Source organism: Oncorhynchus keta, chromosome 14 (genome assembly GCF_023373465.1).
Source record: "Oncorhynchus keta strain PuntledgeMale-10-30-2019 chromosome 14, Oket_V2, whole genome shotgun sequence".
Taxonomy (NCBI): domain Eukaryota; kingdom Metazoa; phylum Chordata; class Actinopteri; order Salmoniformes; family Salmonidae; genus Oncorhynchus; species Oncorhynchus keta.
In genome coordinates this window covers 69519097-69539577 of record NC_068434.1, presented here as the reverse complement: position 1 = coordinate 69539577, position 20481 = coordinate 69519097, and the positions used below count along the sequence as shown (strand labels likewise).

General features: G+C 44.1%; 1 protein-coding gene across 2 annotated transcripts in view; it reads left to right on the top strand.

The window, feature by feature from the left end:
* Nucleotides 1-2661: 2661 nt before the first annotated feature.
* LOC118393878 (aquaporin-9-like) overlaps nucleotides 2662-20481 on the top strand; it is a 30820-nt gene continuing 13000 nt past the window's right edge. The window contains exons 1-4 of one of the 2 annotated variants that reach the window (XR_008064186.1): nucleotides 2662-2845; nucleotides 5157-5283; nucleotides 16916-17053; nucleotides 17266-17384. Coding sequence is in view for 1 of the 2 variants with exons in the window: in XM_035787036.2 (XP_035642929.1) it covers nucleotides 2729-2845; nucleotides 5157-5283; nucleotides 16916-17053; nucleotides 17266-17384 (501 nt within the window). In the remaining variant the exon portion in view is untranslated. The remainder of the gene's footprint in view (nucleotides 2846-5156; nucleotides 5284-16915; nucleotides 17054-17265; nucleotides 17385-20481) is intronic. The other variant, XM_035787036.2, reaches the window with a different exon arrangement.

Sequence of the window (20481 nt, the reverse complement as noted above, 5' to 3'; positions counted from 1 at the left end):
ACCCTCTGAACCTAGTTAGAATTTCATTTGGTGCCCACTTGATTGATCAGAAGGTAGCCTATATGATACCAATGTTTTAAAGGTCAAAAGCCTCGAGGGGATTTATATTCCCTATGAAATAAATGGCTATTTAATTATCTGATTAGCATTGCTCTATAGGTGTTTGAAGTAAGGTATCAGGTATACGTGCAGGCAGTCACCCCTGATATCAGTGCAGACAGGTCACCCGTGATACAAGTTAGTATTCAACATCCATCTTTGACATAACGTGGAAAACGGCCACTAGGGGCAACAGTGAGCGATGTTACCTTCAATCGGGTTTCGTAAGCATCTGTGACTGGTTTCAAAGGTTGCGTGTTTGAATCCAGCTATAGAGAGTTGTTTTGATATATATTTTTTAAGCCAACCCCACACCTTTACAGTTACTTTAACCATTTGGAGTTGGTGCCTATAACCTTAAGAATTCGGAGTTGATGCCTAAACTTAACCCTAACAAACATTCTGAGTTAATGCCTAAACTTAACCTTAAACACTTCGAAATTAGACATTTGGAACAACTTAGAAATGTGATGTTTGAGAAACATGGATGAATGTCTAATTCTGACATGAGATGGTGAGAGTTGGTTGATAAGTGCCTAGGGTTAAGTGCCTAACCCTAACCCAACACTCTCAGAAGAGGACAGTGGTTGGCTCTACACAATATTCTCATTAACATCAAATGGATTCATGAAATTAAAATGGGTCAATATGATAAGACATGAATAGTTAACAACACATATGTATAGCCAAATGAGTCACATTATCATACAGGCTAGGCTACTGCTATTCCATGGCATTCCCTCAAAATCCTCATAGCCCATCCCACTGGGCACACCATGTCATTTCAACGTGGATAATTGAGAAATATTTGGTTTAGACATTGACTAATGAGATTACAATTCACCCACTCAAAAAGACAGCAAAAAGATTGTTGAATTTCCAATGTGTTATCGTTATGCTTTCAACCATCTAAAATCACAACCAAATTCCAATGTGTTATCGTTATGCTTTCAACCATCTAAAATCACAACCAAATTCCAATGTGTTATCGTTATGCTTTCAACCATCTAAAATCACAACCAAATTTCAATGTGTTATCGTTATGCTTTCAACCATCTAAAATCACAACCAAATTCCAATGTGTTATCGTTATGCTTTCAACCATCTAAAATCACAACCAAATTCCAATGTGTTATCGTTATGCTTTCAACCATCTAAAATCACAACCAAATTCCAATGCAAAAACAATGTCTGATTTTTTGTTTGTACAAGAGATTAATGTGTTATCACTGTGCTTCATCTAATAGCAGAACCAAATGACCTTGGTGGATTGCAGTTGAAATTACATTAAAGTACATAGTGCAAGTGATCAATGACGTTCGAGAAATTGTTCAGATTATTACAGCAATTGTGAAGATCTTCACAGACCTGTGATCGCCTGTGCAGCATTATATGATTACATAAGAAGACATTTATAGTTATAGTTACCTCAAAATGTGGCCTTGGATGTGTTACTCATTTTAAGGTTGAACGTTACATTTGTATGTAAGACAGCCTTAACATTAGTCTATTTGCTGTACTACAAAAGTCATATTGAATTGTGTTGACAATGCAACCAAAAACCACCATATCTTCATTTGTAGACAAACTGAAATTAAAGCCAGAGTAAGTCAGTGGCACAGATGGAACTATCCAAGCAGAAGATAAATCTCCTTCAAATGTTGATATTAACTTGAAGATTACATTTGAAATCAACCAACGTTTGAAACCATAGGCCTATATGTATTGTGTATTGTCTATTTTAAGTTTAACCCTGAGTTTAATTGAAACAATAGCTGTTTAACTCGATAGCAACAGTGAATTGAGTTATTAAGAGATCTCTCAATAATCATTCTCACAATAGCACATTGTTAGTAGTCAGGGACAAATATCAACGCTAAAATGGGCTTGGTTAAAACCCTGGATTGGAGACCAAATGAATAGCTATAGATTGATCAACTCTCCACTAGGAAGTGCTGCTCATTTTATAGTTTTTTTCTGATAGTGGTTATAACTTTGAAGATCTGACTTTGTTTCAAATGTACAAATTCAACATATATAATACCATGTTTGTCTATGTTGAAAATCCGTTACAATGATTGCAAAATCCTGTGGTTGAAATTCCACCCTCAAAACAACAGTTTAGATTATTTGCTTTAAAAAAAAATCCAATGTATTTTCCACATAGATTCCACACCACAATTACGTTAAAACGTTGATTCAACCAGTTTGTGCATAGTGTTATCAACCATATAATTACAACTTGAAATAATGACTTTGTTGATCGAAAATAGACAAGTTGTGAGTAAAAGCACACTGTCTAAAATTCGCGCGTATAAATGCGCACTGTCCACATTCAGTCAACTGCTGACCATTGGAGTCAGTTTGACCAATCAAACACTTATTGACCAATAAAGCACTTAGATCCAACGAGTGCACCCCTGGCGGTAGCGGTGGTGATGGGGGACAGTTTCAAGAAAGAAAAAGATTAACAGGTCATGTCTGTCGAGTGTACATAATACACGTGTAGTAGGCTACTAAGGGGAGGAGGGGTTACGTCCTAAACTACCGGAGAGACGCCCATGCTGAAGCTCACGCTCACACTCACACTACTTATCAACTGTCTGTCCTGACAAGACTGAGACATCAGATGTCCGCGGGAAATATGGAACTTGAGGGAAAAAGAAAAATTAAGGAGCAATGTGCCCTGAGGAAGGACATCATCAAAGAGTTCCTGGCAGAATTTCTGGGGATATTCGTATTAATAGTAAGTACATGGACACTACCCCTCATCACCTGACTGTCATTTAATAAATAGCCTGCTTTAAAGCAGCAACAATATGGTAATAAGGTGTCAAAATTGTTCTCAGGGGACTTGATCTGTCAACAGGGATATCATGTTTTGACATGTTTAGGTGCTGATAATATATCCTGATAATGTGGCTTCTCTTTGATGTGCTCATCCATAATTATGGTATGAGAAAGTACTTAGGAGATAATTAAGACATCTAGAGAATGTTGTAATGGCAAGAATGACAGGTGGGGGATAGGAGGGGGAGAATTAATGGGATGCTTGGTGTTTTCAGCCATAAATAAAAACATGATCAAACACAATAAACCTTTACTGACATGCACCATTCACCATGCACCATGCACCATGCACCATTCCATATGATGTATGATCATCACAGTGATTTGACATTCATATTTCTTTAGAATGTATCTAATCTGTGAATAAATCGACCCAATTTATGTAGCATACTGCACACATTTATATTTCCGCAAAGCTTCATTATTTGATGAACAAGTCTACCCTATATGTTGCTTGTAGGCTGAAAATCATCATATGACAGCATCAATATTTAATACATTTTTAAAGCATACCCCCTATCAATTGCAATCTTCTTGCCAATGAATACAGTGACTTGATATAGAATGAGAATAGATTTATATTACACTGAATACAGAGAAACCATTAGCATAAGATAGACCACCTGGTCCAATTCACTGTTCATTTTTCTCCTTAACAGACACACTCTTTCTCTCTGCATTATTACTGCAGTAAAAACACACACATTTCCCCATCATCACCAAGCTTGGAGGGAAACACTGTTTACTGAGGTGAAATCTACAGGGGTCCTTAATAAGCTGACCTGTCTTTTGCCTTCCACCTGTCCCCTCTAGGTTCACCTCCCCATCCTGTCCTGTCTGTCTGAGTGGCACAGCTCAGTGGCTGGGCTGACTGAGGCTCAGTCTCAGTGGCTTCAATGAGTCAGTGGTCATCCTGATCAGCGCCACAACATAAATGGACTAATCCACTCCTCACAACAGAAACAGCTATTTTTGGACAAAATCATTCTTTCAACACTTTTGTTTTGATTTACTTCTCCTTCTCATAAAACAATGAAAGGATGAATGATAATTTCCCATGCTTCAAATGGGACATCTTCTATGGCATTCTTCTTACAGAGTTCAGGGGGAACGGACTGATCTAAAAGGAAATCTAATTAGAAATTAAGGCTGTAGAACTACATGACTAGTATTTTGTGCATAATTAGAAATGAAGGCTGTAGAACTAGAGGACTAGTATTCTGTGCATAATTAGAAATGAAGGCTGTAGAACTAGAGGACTAGTATTTTGTGCATAATTAGAAATGAAGGCTGTAGAACTAGAGGACTAGTATTTTGTGCATAATTAGAAATGAAGGCTGTAGAACTAGAGGACTAGTATTCTGTGCATAATTAGAAATGAAGGCTGTAGAACTACAGGACTAGTATTTTGTGCATAATTAGAAATGAAGGCTGTAGAACTAGAGGACTAGTATTCTGTGCATAATTAGAAATTAAGGCTGTAGAACTAGAGGACTAGTATTTTGTGCATAATTAGAAATGAAGGCTGTAGAACTAGAGGACTAGTATTTTGTGCATAATTAGAAATGAAGGCTGTAGAACTAGAGGACTAGTATTTTGTGCATAATTAGAAATGAAGGCTGTAGAACTACAGGACTAGTATTTTGTGCATAATTAGAAATGAAGGCTGTAGAACTACAGGATTAGTATTTTGTGCATAATTAGAAATGAAGGCTGTAGAACTAGAGGACTAGTATTTTGTGCATAATTAGAAATGAAGGCTGTAGAACTAGAGGACTAGTATTTTGTGCATAATTAGAAATGAAGGCTGTAGAACTAGAGGACTAGTATTTTGTGCATAATTAGAAATGAAGGCTGTAGAACTACAGGACTAGAATTTTGTGCATAATTAGAAATGAAGGCTGTAGAACTAGAGGACTAGTATTCTGTGCATAATTAGAAATGAAGGCTGTAGAACTAGAGGACTAGTATTTTGTGCATAATTAGAAATGAAGGCTGTAGAACTAGAGGACTAGTATTTTGTGCATAATTAGAAATGAAGGCTGTAGAACTAGAGGACTAGTATTTTGTGCATAATTAGAAATGAAGGCTGTAGAACTAGAGGATTAGTATTTTGTGCATAATTAGAAATGGTAAAACAACGACTCTTTCTTCCTCCTGCCAACATGTTTTTGCTTATTGTTTTTTTGTCTCTGTCTCCGTCCCAGCTCTTTGGATGTGGCTCGGTGGCCCAGACAGTGCTGAGTAAGGGAGCTCTGGGAGAACCCCTGACCATCCACATCGGCTTCACTCTGGGGGTGATGATGGCCGTCTACGTGGCTGGGGGAGTGTCAGGTGAATACCATACCTCCTTTACATAACTTTTGACTCACAACATCCATTTCTACAGTCCACTCTGCACATAGCCAGCATACAGTGTTCTAACATCCCAAAAAGTTGATTTTGCAGTATGATTGAAGTTGCAACACAACATGTGTGTTTAGTGTTGAGGATTTTCAGTTGGTCAGCACCTCACTTTATAGGTCAGGCCTTTTTTTATGTCATTATATCTTCTTTTGTATATATCCTTTTACGTCATTATACCCTCTGTACAAAGGCCACAACTAGTTATTCAATGGGTTCTCCTATGGGGACAGCCTAAGAACCCTTTAAGGTTCTAGATAGCACCTTTTCTTTTAAGAGTGTACCGTTGCCCTAGAGCAAGGCACTTAACCCCCCACAACAACAGCTCCCCGGGTGCCCAGTGTGGCAGCCCCCTGCACCGCTCCAAAAACCTGCTCATGTGTGTCTCATAGGGGTTAAAAGCAGAAGTCAAATTTTATGCAATTGACAAATTAAAGGATCTTAATATTAAAAAGGGTTTTGGGTAAAATATGTGAGCAGGACTCAAAGGTTGTTTGTCTTTGATGAAACGGCTTTACTTTGCCATGAACTTTGACCATGGATGTCTGGCTCTCTTTGCTCTCAGGTACTAAACTCTTAAAGGACAACATGTACTTCCCACATGTCTGGGTAAATGTGTGTTATGGCTCCATGGATGTCCTCACATCCACATGTTCACCTGTTCATTGATTGAAAAATGTGGGACATGATGTCCATCCCTGTTGTCAGGTACAGCTGAAGTCAGATGTTTACATACACCTTAGCCAAATATATTTAAACTCTTTTTTTTCACAATTCCTGACATTTAATCCTAGTACAAATTCCCTGTCTTAGGTCAGTTAGGATCACCATTTTATTTTAAGAATGTCAAATGTCAGAATAATAGTAGAGAGAATGATTTATTTCAGCTTTTTTTCTTTCATCACATTCCCAGTGGGTCAGAAGGTTCCAAACACTCAATTAGTATTTGGTAGCATTGCCTTTAAATTCTTTAACTTGGGTCAAACGTTTCGGGTAGCCTTCCACAAGCTTCCCACAATAAGTTGGGTGTATTTTGGCCCATTCCTCCTGACAGAGCTGGTGTAACTGAGTCAGGTTAGTAGGCCTCCTTGCTCGCACACGCTTTTTCAGTTCTGCCCACAAACTTTCAATAGGATTGAGGTCAGGGCTTTTTGATGGCCACTCCAATACCTTGACTTTGTTGTCCTTAAGTCATTTTGGAAGTATGCCTGTGTCATTGTCCATTTGGAAGACCCATTTTCGACCAAGCTTTAACTTCCTGACTGATGTCTTGAGATGTTGCTTCAATATATCCACATAATTTTCCTGCCTCATGATGCCATCTATTTTGTGAAGTGCACCAGTCCCTCCTGCAGCAAAGCACCCCCACAACATGATGCTGCCACCCCAGGGCTTCAAGGTTGGGATGGTGTTCTTCGGCTTGCAAGCATCCTCCTTTTTCCTCCAAACATAAAGATGGTCATTATGGCCAAAAGGTTCTATTTTTGTTTCATCAGACCAGAGGACATTTTTCCAAAAAGTATGATCTTTGTCCCCATGTGCAATTGCAAACCATAGTCTGGCTTTTTTTATGGTGGTTTTGGAGCAATCGCTTATTCCTTGCTGAGTGGCCTTTCAGGTTATGTCGATATAGGACTCGTTTTTACTGTGGATATAGATACTGTTGTACCTGTTTTCTCCAGCATCTTCACAAGGTCCTTTGTTGTTGTTCTGGGATTGATTTGCACCTTTCGCACCAAAGAGACAGAACGCGTCTCCTTCCTGAGCGGTATGACGGCTGCGTGGTCCCATGGTGTTTATACTTAGGTACTATTGTTTGGACAGATGGACGTGGTACCTTCAGGCATTTGGAAATTGCTCCCAAGGATGAACCAGGTCTTGGCTGATTTCTTTTTATTTTCCCATGATGTCAAGCAAAGAGCCACTGCGTTTGAAGGTAGGCCTTGAAATACATCCACAGGTACACCTCCAATTGACTCAAATTATGTCAATTAGCCTATCAGAAGCTTCTAAAGGCATGACATCATTTTCTGGAATTTTCCAAGCTGTGCGAGTGGAGATACTGGGGTGCAAAGGAGCAAGATAAATACAGTATGGGGATGAGGTAGATTGGATGGGCTATTTACAGATGAGCTATGTACAGGTGCAGTGATCTGTGAGCTGCTCTGACAGCTGGTGCTTAAAGCTAGTGAGGGAGATATGAGTCTCCAGCTTCAGAGATTTTTGCAGTTCGTTCCAGTCATTGGCAGCAGAGAACTGGAAGGAGAGGCGGTCAAAGGAGGAATTGGCTTTGGGGTGACCAGTGAAATATATCTGCTGGAGCGTGTGCTATGGGTGGGTGCAGCTATGGTGACCAGTGAGCTGAGATAAGGCAGGGCTTTACCTAGCAGAGAGTTGTAGATGACCTGGAGCCAGTGGGTTTGGCGACGAGTATGAAGTGAGGGCCAGCCAATGAGAGCATACAGGTCGCAGTGGTGGGTAGTACATGGGGCTTTGGTGACAAAACAGATGGCACTGTGATAGATTGCATCCAATTTGTTGAGTAGAGTGTTGGAGGCTATTTTGTAAATGACATTGCTGAAGTCGAGGATCGGTAGGATGGTCAGTTTTACGAGGCTATGTTTGGCAGCATGAGTGAAGGATGCTTTGTTGCGAAGTAGGAAGCCAATTCTACATTTAATTTTGGATTGGAGATGCTTAATGTGAATCTGGAAGGAGAGCTTACAGTCTAACCAGACACCTAAGTATTTGTAGTTGTCCACATATTCTAAGTCAGAACCGTCCAGAGTAGTGATGCTAGACGGGCGGGCAGGTGCGGGCTGCGATCGGTTGAAGAGCATGCATTTAGTTTTACTTGCATTTAAGAGCAGTTGGAGGCCTCGGAAGGAGAGTTGTATGGCATTGAAGCTCATCTGGAGGTTAGTTAACACAGTGTCCAAAGAAGGGCCAGAGGTATACAGAATGGTGTCGTCTGCATTGAGGTGGATCAGAGAATCACCAGCAGCAAGAGCGACATCATTGATGTATACATTTTCATGGTTTCATGCATGTCAACATCAGAAGCCTCCTCCCTAAGTTTGTTTTACTCACTGCTCTAGCACACTCTGCTAACCCTGATGTCCTTGCCGTGTCTGAATCCTGGCTCAGGAAGGCCACCAAAAATTCAGAGATTTCCATTCCCAACTATAACATCTTCCGTCAAGATAGAACTGCCAAAGGGGGAGGAGTTGCAGTCTACTGCAGAGATAGCCTGCAAAGTAATGTCATACCTTCCAGGTCCATACCCAAACAGTTCGAACTACTAATTTTGAAAATTACTCTCTCCAGAAATAAGTCTCTCACTGTTGCCGCCTGCTACCGACCCCCCTCAGCTCCCAGCTGTGCCCTGGACACCATTTGTGAATTGATCGCCCCCCATCTAGCTTCAGAGTTTGTTCTGTTAGGCGACCTAAACTGGGATATGCTTAACACCCCGGCAGTCCTACAATCTAAGCTAGATGCCCTCAATCTCACACAAATCATCAAGGAACCCACCAGGTACAACCCTAACTCAGTAAACAAGGGTACCCTCATAGACGTCATCCTGACCAACTGGCCCTCCAAATACACCTCCGCTGTCTTCAACCAGGATCTCAGCGATCACTGCCTCATTGCCTGTATCCGCCACGGAGCCGCAGTCAAACGACCACCCCTCATCACTGTCAAACACTCCCTAAAACACTTCTGTGAGCAGGCCTTTCTAATCGACCTGGCCCGGGTATCCTGGAAGGACATTGACCTCATCCCGTCAGTTGAGGATGCCTGGTCATTCTTTAAATGTAACTTCCTCACCATTTTAGATAAGCATGCTCTGTTCAAAAAATGCAGAACCAAGAACAGATACAGCCCTTGGTTCATTCCAAACCTGACTGCCCTCGACCAGCACAAAAACATCCTGTGGCGGACTGCAATAGCATCGAACAGTCCCCGCGATATGCAACTGTTCAGGGAAGTCAGGAACCAATACACGCAGTCAGTCAGGAAAGCTAAGGCCAGCTACTTCAGGCAGAAGTTTGCATCCTGTAGCTCCAACTCTAAAATGTTCTGGGACACTGTGAAGTCCATGGAGAACAAGAGCACCTCCTCCCAGCTGCCCACTGCACTGAGGCTTGGTAACACGGTCACCACCGATAAATCCATGATTATCGAAAACTTCAATAAGCATTTCTCAACGGCTGGCCATGCCTTCCGCCTGGCTACTCCAACCTCGGCCAACAGCTCCGCCCCCCCCGCAGCTCCTCGCCCAAGCCTCTCCAGGTTCTCCTTTACCCAAATCTAGATAGCAGATGTTCTGAAAGAGCTGAAAAACCTGGACCCGTACAAATCAGCTGGGCTTGACAATCTGGACCCTCTATTTCTGAAACTATCCGCCGCCATTGTCGCAACCCCTATTACCAGCCTGTTCAACCTCTCTTTCATATCGTCTGAGATCCCCAATGATTGGAAAGCTGCCGCAGTCATCCCCCTCTTCAAAGGGGGAGACACCCTGGACCCAAACTGTTACAGACCTATATCCATCCTGCCTTGCCTATCTAAGGTCTTCGAAAGCCAAGTCACTGACCATCTCGAATCCCACCGTACCTTCTCCGATGTGCAATCTGGTTTCCGAGCCGGTCACGGGTGCACCTCAGCCACACTCAAGGTATTAAACGATATCATAACCGCCATCGATAAAAGACAGTACTGTGCAGCCGTCTTCATCGACCTTGCCAAGGCCTTCGACTCTGTCAATCACCATATTCTTATCGGCAGACTCAGTAGCCTCGGTTTTTCGGATGACTGCCTTGCCTGGTTCACCAATTACTTTGCAGACAGAGTTCAGTGTGTCAAATCGGAGGGCATGCTGTCCGGTCCTCTGGCAGTCTCTATGGGGGTGCCACAGGGTTCAATTCTCGGGCCGACTCTTTTCTCTGTATATATCAATGATGTTGCTCTTGCTGCGGGCGATTCCCTGATCCACCTCTACGCAGACGACACCATTCTATATACTTTCGGCCCGTCATTGGACACTGTGCTATCTAACCTCCAAACGAGCTTCAATGCCATACAACACTCCTTCCGTGGCCTCCAACTGCTCTTAAACGCTAGTAAAACCAAATGCATGCTTTTCAACCGATCGCTGCCTGCACCCGCATGCCCGACTAGCATCACCACCCTGGATGGTTCCGACCTTGAATATGTGGACATCTATAAGTACCTAGGTGTCTGGCTCGACTGCAAACTCTCCTTCCAGACTCATATCAAACATCTCCAATCGAAAATCAAATCAAGAATCGTCTTTCTATTCCGCAACAAAGCCTCCTTCACTCACGCCGCCAAGCTTACCCTAGTAAAACTGACTATCCTACCGATCCTCGACATCGGCGATGTCATCTACAAAATGGCTTATACCACCCACCACTGCGACTTGTATACCACCCACCACTGCGACTTGTATGCTCTAGTCGGCTGGCCCTCGCAACATATTCGTCGCCAGACCCACTGGCTCCAGGTCATATACAAGTCCATGCTAGGTAAAGCTCCGCCTTATCTCAGTTCACTGGTCACGATGGCAACACCCATCCGTAGCACGCGCTCCAGCAGGTGTATCTCACTGATCATCCCTAAAGCCAACACCTCATTTGGCCGCCTTTCGTTCCAGTACTCTGCTGCCTGTGACTGGAACGAATTGCAAAAATCGCTGAAGTTGGAGACTTTTATCTCCCTCACCAACTTCAAACATCAGCTATCTGAGCACCTAACCGATCGCTGCTGCTGTACATAGTCTATTGGTAAATATCCCACCCATTTTCACCTACCTCATTCCCATACTGTTTTTATACTGTTTTTATTAATGTACTTTTCTGCTCTTTTGCACACCAATATCTCTACCTGTACATGACCATCTGATCATTTATCACTCCAGTGCTAATCTGCAAAATTGTAATTATTCGCCTACCTCATGCCTTTTGCACACATTGTATATAGACTCCCCTTTTTTTCTACTGTGTTATTGACTTGTTAATTGTTTACTCCATGTGTAACTCTGTGTTGTCTGTTCACACTGCTATGCTTTATCTTGGCCAGGTCGCAGTTGCAAATGAGAACTTGTTCTCAACTAGCCTACCTGGTTAAATAAAGGTGAAATAAAAAAAATAAAAAATAAAAAATACGGAGAAGAGAGTCGGCCCGAGAATTGAACCCTGTGGCACCCTCATAGAGCCTTCCAGAGGTCTGGACAACAGGCCCTCCGATTAGACATACTGAACTCTATCGGAGAAATAGTTGGTGAACCAGGCGAGGCAATCATTTGAGAAACCAAGACTGTTGAGTCTTCCAATAAGAATGTTGTGATTGACGGAATCGCAAGCCTTAGCCAGGTCAATGAATACGGCTGCACAGTAATGTCTCTTATCGATGGCGGTTATGATATCGTTTAGGACCTTGAGCGTGGCTGAGGTGCACCCATAACCAGCTCTGAAACCAGATTGCATAGCGGAGAATGTACGGTGAGATTCGAAATGGTCGGTAATCTGTTTGTTAACTTGGCTTTCAAAGACCTTAGAAAGGCAGGGTAGAATAGATATAGGTTTGTAGCAGTTTGGGTCTAGAATGTCTCCCCCTTTGAAGAGGGGGATGATCGCGGCAGCTTTCCAATCTATGGGAATCTCAGACGATTCGAAAGAGAGGTTGAACAGGTTAGTAAAAGGCGTTGCAACAATTTCGGCAGATCATTTTAGAAAGAGAGGCTCCAGATTGTCTAGCCCGGCTGATTTGTAGGGGTCCAGATTTTGCAGCTCTTTCAGATCATCAGCTATCTGGATTTGGATGAAGGAGAAGTGGGGGAGGTTTGGGCGAGTTGCCATGGGGAGCGCAGGGCTGTTGACCGGGGTAGTGGTAGTCAGGTGGAAAGCATGGCCAGCCGTAGAAAAATGCTTATTGAAATTCTCAATTATTGTGGATTTATCGGTGGTAACAGTGTTTCCTAGCCTCAGTGCGCAGTGGGCAGCTGTGAGGGGGTGCTTTTATTCTCCATGGACTTTACAGTGTCCCAGAACCTTTTTGAGTTTGTGCTACAGGATGCAAATTTATTTTTGAAAAAGCTAGCCTTAGCTTTCCTAACTGCCTGTGTATATTTGTTCCTAACTTCCCTGAAAAGTTGCATATCATGAGGGCTGTTCGATGCTAATGCAGAACGCCACAGTGTAACTTCTGACCCACTGGAATTGTGATGCAGTGAATTATAAGTGAAATAATCTGTCTGTAAACAATTGTTGGAAGAATTACTGGTGTCATTCACCAAGTAGATGTCCTAACCGACTTGCCAAAACTATAGTTTGTTAAAAAGAAATGTGTGGAGTGGTTGAAAAACTAGTTTTAATGACTCCAACCTATGTGTATGTAAAGTTCCGACTTCAACTGTAGATCACAGGGGAGAAAGTAAAGAGTACAGTCAAGAATCACTTACACTCTCCTGTGTGCTCCACCCTGACTTGTGTCCTGGGAAAAAGTCCACACACAGTAACAGAAATGGACTGTGGAGACCTAGGTCATCACTAGAGACTCAGCAACATGGCAAAATGATGCAGAGAACATCATCTTAGTATTCCATAGCAGTCTGGGCTCAACGTGGGTACCATTTAGCATTACCCGAACTGGGGGAGAGGCACAGAGGAAATGGAAGAAATATGTAATAGCTCGATTACCCATTCCTAATGCCTGGCTGCTTCTTGGTGTCAGAGGATGAAGTGTGCCGGCTAGATTTACAAGGCTGGAGTTGTGTGTCCTCATGTCCAGGGGGACTTTATTGGGTATATTCCATAGAGATTAAAGCGAGGAGAGACCTCTCCCTCTTGCTTCGGCAGCAACAATGACACAAAGGGATAACATTAGGGGGAATCACTTTTTAAATGTCACGCTGCCTTAGGTGAGCTTTCTGAGCAAGGTGGAGAGTGGTTTTTAATCATCAATCAAGGGTTTCATTATGTCTCAGCAAGGCTTTATGTAATGGGAGATGATGAGTTGTAATTTGACATTTCCGTGGTAATTTCCATCACAATTGGGACATAATAGAGCAACGAAGTGATTAAAGCTTTTAATGCCCACCCCCAGGATAATATGAACACTGTAGCATATGAGCTAATATGAGTGTTATATGAGCCATACTCAATGTGCTTTCATCTTAGAAAATCCAATGTTGGCAGAGTGTAAGCTTAGCCTTTGTGCTGTACCTCTAAAACTCAACCCAGGACTCAACCCACCCCTCATCCTCAATGCCTGGTTTACAGCTACAGCAGATCAGACCAGAGTGTTGGAAAGCCAACATTTATGCCATGTTTGGAGGAGCTTCCTTGAGCAAAAATTACATTTTTATTTATTTATTTCACCTTTATTTAACCAGGTAGGTCAGTTGAGAACACGTTCTCATGTACAACTGCGACCTGGCCAAGATAAAGCAAAGCAGCGCGACACAAACAACAACACAGAGTTACACATTGAATAAACAAACGTACAGTCAATAACACATCACAAAAGTCTATATACAGTGTGTGCAAATGAAGGAAGATTAGAGAGGTAAGGCAGTAAATAAGCCATAGTGCCAAAATAATTATAATGTAGCATTAACACTGGAGTGATAGATGTGCAGAAGATGAATGTGCAAGTAGAGATACTGGCGTGCAAAGGAGCAAAAAAAGAAAAAAACAATATGGGGATGAGGTAGTTGGGTGGGCTATTTACAGAGGGGCTGTATACAGGTGCAATGATCTGTAAGCTGCTCTGACAGCTGATGCTTAAACGATCGTTGTCCTCCTCGGATGAGGAATAGGAAGGATCAGACGAAAATGCAGCGTGGTAAGTGTCCATGTTAATTTTAATAAATAAACTGAACACTGCAATAACCAAAAAACAACAAAGAGAGAGAGTGAACGAAACTAAACAGTTCTGTAAGGTGAAGACACACAAAAACAGAAAACACCTACCCACAAACACAGGTGGGAACAGGCTACCTAAGTATTGTTCTCAATCAGAGACAACGATAGACAGCTGCCTCTGATTGGGAACCATACCAGGCCAAACACAGAAATACAAAACATTGAACAAAAACATAGAATGCCCAGCCCAACTCCTGCCCTGACCAAACCAAAATAGAGACATAAAAAGGAACTAAGGTCAGGACGTGACAGTACCCCCCCCCCCCCCAAAGGTGCAGAGGATCTGGGTGGGCATTTCACCGCGGTGGCGGCTCTGGTGCGGGACGTAGACCCCACTCCACCTTAAGTCTTGGCCCAATTATGTGGCGCCTCTGGAGTGGCGACCCTCGCCACTGACCTCGGACTGGGGACCCTTACCGCGGGCCCCGAATAGTCGAGAGACTCTGGCGGCGCCGGACAGGAGGGAGACTCTGGTGGCGCTGGAGTGAAGGGCGTCTCTGGCGGCTCCGGAGTGACGGGCGGCTCTAGCGCCTCTGGACTGACGGGCGGCTCTGGCAGCACCGGACAGACGGGCGGCTCTGGCAGCTCCGGACAGACGGGCTGCTCTGGCAGCTCCGGACAGACGGGCGGCTCTGGCAGCTCCGGACAGGCGGGAGACAGTGGCAGCGCCGGACAGGCGGGAGAACTTGGAAGGAGGAGACGGAGAGACAGCCTGGTGCGTGGGGCTGCCACAGGACCCACCAGGCTGGGGAGACCTACAGGAGGCCTGGTGCGTGGATGAGGCACCGGATGGACCGGGCTGTGGGGGAGCACTGGAGCTCTGGTGCCCAGCCTTGGCACCACTCCTCCAGGCTGGATGACCACTTTAGCCCGGACCCTCCAGAGTGCAGGCACAGGTTGAACCGGGCTGTGGGGGAGCACTGGAGATCTGGTGCATACCACTCACACCTCTCCCTTAGGCTCAATGCCCACATTTGCCTGGCACGGGCGGAGCACAGGCATAGGGTGCACTGCACCCTCCCAGCGTCCCGGAGACACAGCACGCAGAGCCGGCGCAGGAACCCTGGTCCGAAACGGCGTACCGGAGACCAAACACGCTGAGCCGGCACAATACGTCCTGGCTGGATGCCCACTCTCGCATGGCACTTGCGGGGGGCTGGCCTATAGCGCTCCGGGCTCTGAGCGCGTACTGGTGACACTGTGCGCTTGACCGCATAACACGGTGCCTGACCAGTACTACGCTTCTTCCGGTAAGCACGGGGAGTTGGCTCTGCCCCCCATTTTATTTTGGGGGGGGGGGGGCTGCCTCTCGTGCCTGTTGCGCTGCCTTACCTCATATCGCCTGTGCCCAGGGTCCCTTGCCGTCCAATATCTCCTCCCAAGTCCAGGAGTCCTGAACCCTCGGCTCCCTGTTACCCCGCTGCTTGGTCCGTTTGTGGTGGGTAGTTCTGTAACGATCGTTGTCCTCCTTAGATGAGGAATAGGAAGGATCAGACCAAAATGCAGCGTGGTAAGTGTCCATGTTAATTTTAATAAATAAACTGAACACTGCAATAACCAAAAAACAACAAAGCGAGAGAGAGTGAACGAAACTAAACAGTTCTGTAAGGTGAAGACACACAAAACAGAAAACACCTACCCACAAACACAGGTGGGAACAGGCTACCTAAGTATGGTTCTCAATCAGAGATAACGATAGACAGCTGCCTCTGATTGTGAACTAAGATCAAGACGTGACAACAGGTCGCAGTGGCAGGTAGTATATGGAGGAATAATGGAACTGAGGAAGAATGAAACTGTAGAACAAGTCTCTCGTCTCCAACCCTCTTTGCTTCATTACAGACTAGCTGATCACTCTGACACAGAGGATCCAGATCCTGGTTCAGTGGGTAATGATGGAGACAGTATATAGCTGCAGTAGAGTAGTACTACAGTATGTGTGCTATTATTGTTGGAGTGTGTGGTAGGCTACAGTATATAAACCTTTATTGCATGATTGGGCCATTCAACCCTGGGGCCCATGTGTGGATGAGAAGCCTTCACACTGTTAGGTGACATCTCTGATGATGATCACAGGTATTGGACTAATGAGCTTTACTGGGACATGGGTCTCTAGTGTGGTGGAGGGGGGCGGGGCACTCTGCTTTCCAGCCTTCCCCGCCAGCCTAGTCTCTCCAAGTGGAACACAACACACTTCTGCTCCTTTTCACTCCTATGTCGGCGATGCTAATTTACAGGCAGAGTAAACCAGCACCCTTGTTAGCAGAGGTGTGTCATTCCAACGATATGCGTATTTCCGCGAGTCTTAAGCAGATTCAGGCAGATTATGTCAGACCCAATTCCGATCGGATGTTTCAGCCGGCTGTTGTGGCCACAGTTAGTGAACAAGGCTGGGGATTAGTGTTTGGGGCGCTCTCAAACCCCCAGCAGTGTTGCCCCGCTGAGGTCACCCAGTGCCTCAGTCCCCACCTTGGGCCCCGCCTAGTGTTGTGCAGTAATTGTGTCTATGACTGAATCCACTAGATAAGGATAGTGGTTACAAATGAATGTGTCTCAGACTTTCTACATACACTTGAACCTTGTTTTTAATGCCAGTTTTAACTTTGTTCCAGGGGCCCATGTGAACCCAGCAGTCTCTCTGGCCATGGTGGTCCTGGGCAAGCTGCCTATAAAGAAGTTCCCTGTCTACGTGGCAGCACAGTTCCTGGGTGCCTTCGCTGGATCTTGTGCTGTCTATGGGTTGTATTACGGTAGGTGTTACTCTCATCATGTCCATCACCATCATCATAATCATCATCATCCTCATTAAATAAATGGAACCCATATTCATAGCATTTAGCCAGGGTGATATTTGAATGGAAAGGTGTTGATCATTATTGGAGTGGGAACATTATAGGTTATTACTAACACTAACATTATTGGGAAAACTCAATGGCTAATTCTACTATTCTCTTTTCCATAGATGCCTTAATGGAACACACAGGAGGAGTTATGCAAGTTACTGGCATCAATGCCACAGCTAATATATGGGCATCCTACCCTGCCAAGCACATCTCAGTCCTTGGAGGATTCGTAGACCAGGTGAGAGATGCACCATCAATGGTTACCTAACCATATCCTAATTACTCGAGCCGCACAGGCACACACCCTGATTTAGTCCCTGAGCTAGAACATGACAGTACATGTGTAATAGTATGAATATAAGTGAATGTGCACATTTTTTATTTTATTTAACCAGGCAAGTCAGTTAAAAACACATTTTTATTTACAATGGCGGCCTACCCTGGCCAAACTAACCCTAAACTGCACGACTCTGGGTTAATTGTGCACCGCCCTATGGGACTCCCGATCACGGCCGGTTGTGATTGAACCCAGGTCTGTAGTTGCGCCTCTAGCACTGCGCCCCTCGGTCCCCCGAATGCATTTAGATCAGTCATGTGCATGTAAGTAACTAAGCCTTCCCAATAATGCAGAGATAGAGAAATAATAGAAAAGTAATAACACATAATAAAAGTAATAATACATTCACAATGAGTAATGATAACTTGGCTATGTACACGGGGTACCAGTACCGAGTCGATGGATATGAGGTAATTGAGGTAGATATGTACATATAGCTAGGAATAAAGTGGGGGAGCAACAAGATATATAATAAACAGTAGCAGCAGCAGATGTCATGAGTCAAAAAGGTTAGTGCAAAAAGGGTCCATGCAGATTGTCTGGGTAGCTAATTGGTTAACTGTTGAACTAACTATTTAGACTTGGTGCATCGGTACCGCTTGCCATGCAGTAGCAGAGAGAACAGTCTATGACGTGGGTGTCTGGAGTTTTTGAAAATTTTCAGTGCCTTCTTCTGACACCATCTGCTATAGAGGTCCTGGATGGCAGTGAGCTCGGCCCTAGTGATGTACTGGGCTGCACGCACTACCCTCTGTAACGCCTTGTGGTTTGATGCAAAGCAGTTGCCATACCAAGCGGTGATGCAGCCATTCAAGATGCTCTCTATCTGAGGGCCCATGCCAAATCTTTTCAGCCTCCTGAAGGGGAAGAGGAGAGGAGTGTTGGTGTGTGTGGACCATGATAGATCCTTAGTGATATGGACACTGATTAACTTAAAGGTCTCGTCTCACTCCACTACAGCCCTGTCGATGTGAATGGGAGCATGCTCAGCCCTCTGTTTCCTGTAGTTCATGATTTGCTCCTTAGTCTTGCTGACGTTGAAGGAGAGTTTGTTGTCCTGGCACCTCACTGCCAGGTCTCTGACCCTTGTGTCGAGGGTCAGCGTGGCGAATGTGTTGTTGTCTACCCTTACCACCTGGGGTTGACCGTCTGGAAGTCTGGGATCCAGTTGCAGAGGGAGGTGTTCAGTCCCAGGGTCCTTAGCTTAGTAATGAGCTTGAGGGCACTATGGTGTTGAATGCTGAGCTGTAGTCATTGAACAGCATTCTCACATAGATACAGTGCCTTGCGAAAGTATTCGGCCCCCTTGAACTTTGCGACCTTTTGCCACATTTCAGGCTTCAAACATAAAGATATAAAACTGTATTTTTTTGTGAAGAATCAACAACAAGTGGGACAGAATCATGAAGTGGAACAACTTTTATTGGATATTTCAAACTTTTTTAACAAATCAAAAACTGAAAAACTGGGCGTGCACAATTATCGCAAAGTTCAAGGGGGCCGAATACTTTCGCAAGGCACTGTATTCCTCTTGTCCAGGTGGGAGAGGGCAGTGTAGAGAGCAATAGAGATTGCATCATCTGTGTATCTGTTGGAGCGGTATGCGAATTGGAGTGAGTCATGGGTGTCTGGGATGATGTTGTTGATGTGAGCCATGACCAGCCTTTCAAAGCATTTCATGGTTACAGATGCGACACGGGGTACAGTGTGATAGTCATTTAGACAGGTTACCTTGGCATTCTTGGACACAGGGACTATGGTGGTCTGCTTGAAACATGTAGGTATTACAGACTGTGTCAGGGAGAGGTTGAATATGTCAGTGAAGACACTTGCCAGCTGGTCAGCGCATGATCTGAGTATGCGTCCTGGTAATCCTTGTGAATGTTAACCTGTTTAAAGTTCTTACTCAAATCGGCAACGGAGAGCGTGATCACACAGTCGTCCGGAACAGCTGTTGCTCTCATGCATATATTGATATATTGTGAGCAATACTGGCTGAGCAAAAACAACCATCTGTGTTGAATACCCAAGAGCTGAGTGTGCACATGCAGGTTTGGTTTCGAATTGAAGGCAGTGAAATGTATAGTAAATTAAGGATTTTAAAAACGTGTGTGTGTGTGTGTGTGTGTGTGTGTGTGTGTGTGTGTGTGTGTGTGTGTGTGTGTGTGTGTGTGTGTGTGTGTGTGTGTGTGTGTGTGTGTGTGTGTGTGTGTGTGTGTGTGTGTGTGTGTGTGGTACGCGCGCGGTAGCCTAGTGGTTAGAGCATTGGGCCAGTAACCGAAAGGTTGCTAGATTGAATCACCGAGCTGACACTGTAAAAATCTGCTGTTCTGCCCCTGAACAAGGCAGTTAACCATTAACTGGTTTAATAGAAGCAAACATTCAAGCAATTGTTTTCCCCTCTATGAACAGTAATAAATGCAATTGTTGAGTATTTTTAACCCAAAATATGGTTTGCTCCTAATATATAACCATATGGATACTGTTCAAAAGACTTCAAAGCTGCCTCATCTATCCTTCACCCAGGGGAAAGGGGAAGCCCCATTATAGGCTTAGGCAAAGGAAGTGAAGGCCACAGGTCATCACAGCAAATTAGTCCTTCTGGCCACAGACAGTCATTATAAAACCCAGACCATAACAACAAGCCATTCTCCCCCTGTCACTATCTGGTATCCAACTCCTATTATAATCTACCATTACATAAAAAGCTACACTGTTATGCTATTATGAGAGGCTGTCTTTTCAATATTGGTGGAGGCATCACAGTGACAGCATGAGTAGCTACAAATGGTTCATTTAGTAGTGATGATGAATATACTGAAATATATAGTGATCACACTTTTGTTGCTGTGAATTGTTCTGCACTGCAGGATATGCAAATGTGCAGTGTATTCATTGTTTAAAAAGGCTGTTAGCATTTGGAAACAATGCCATCCACTGCCAGGGAATCTAAACCAATGCGTGGACTGCTGTCATACCTTGTCCATAGACTGCTTAC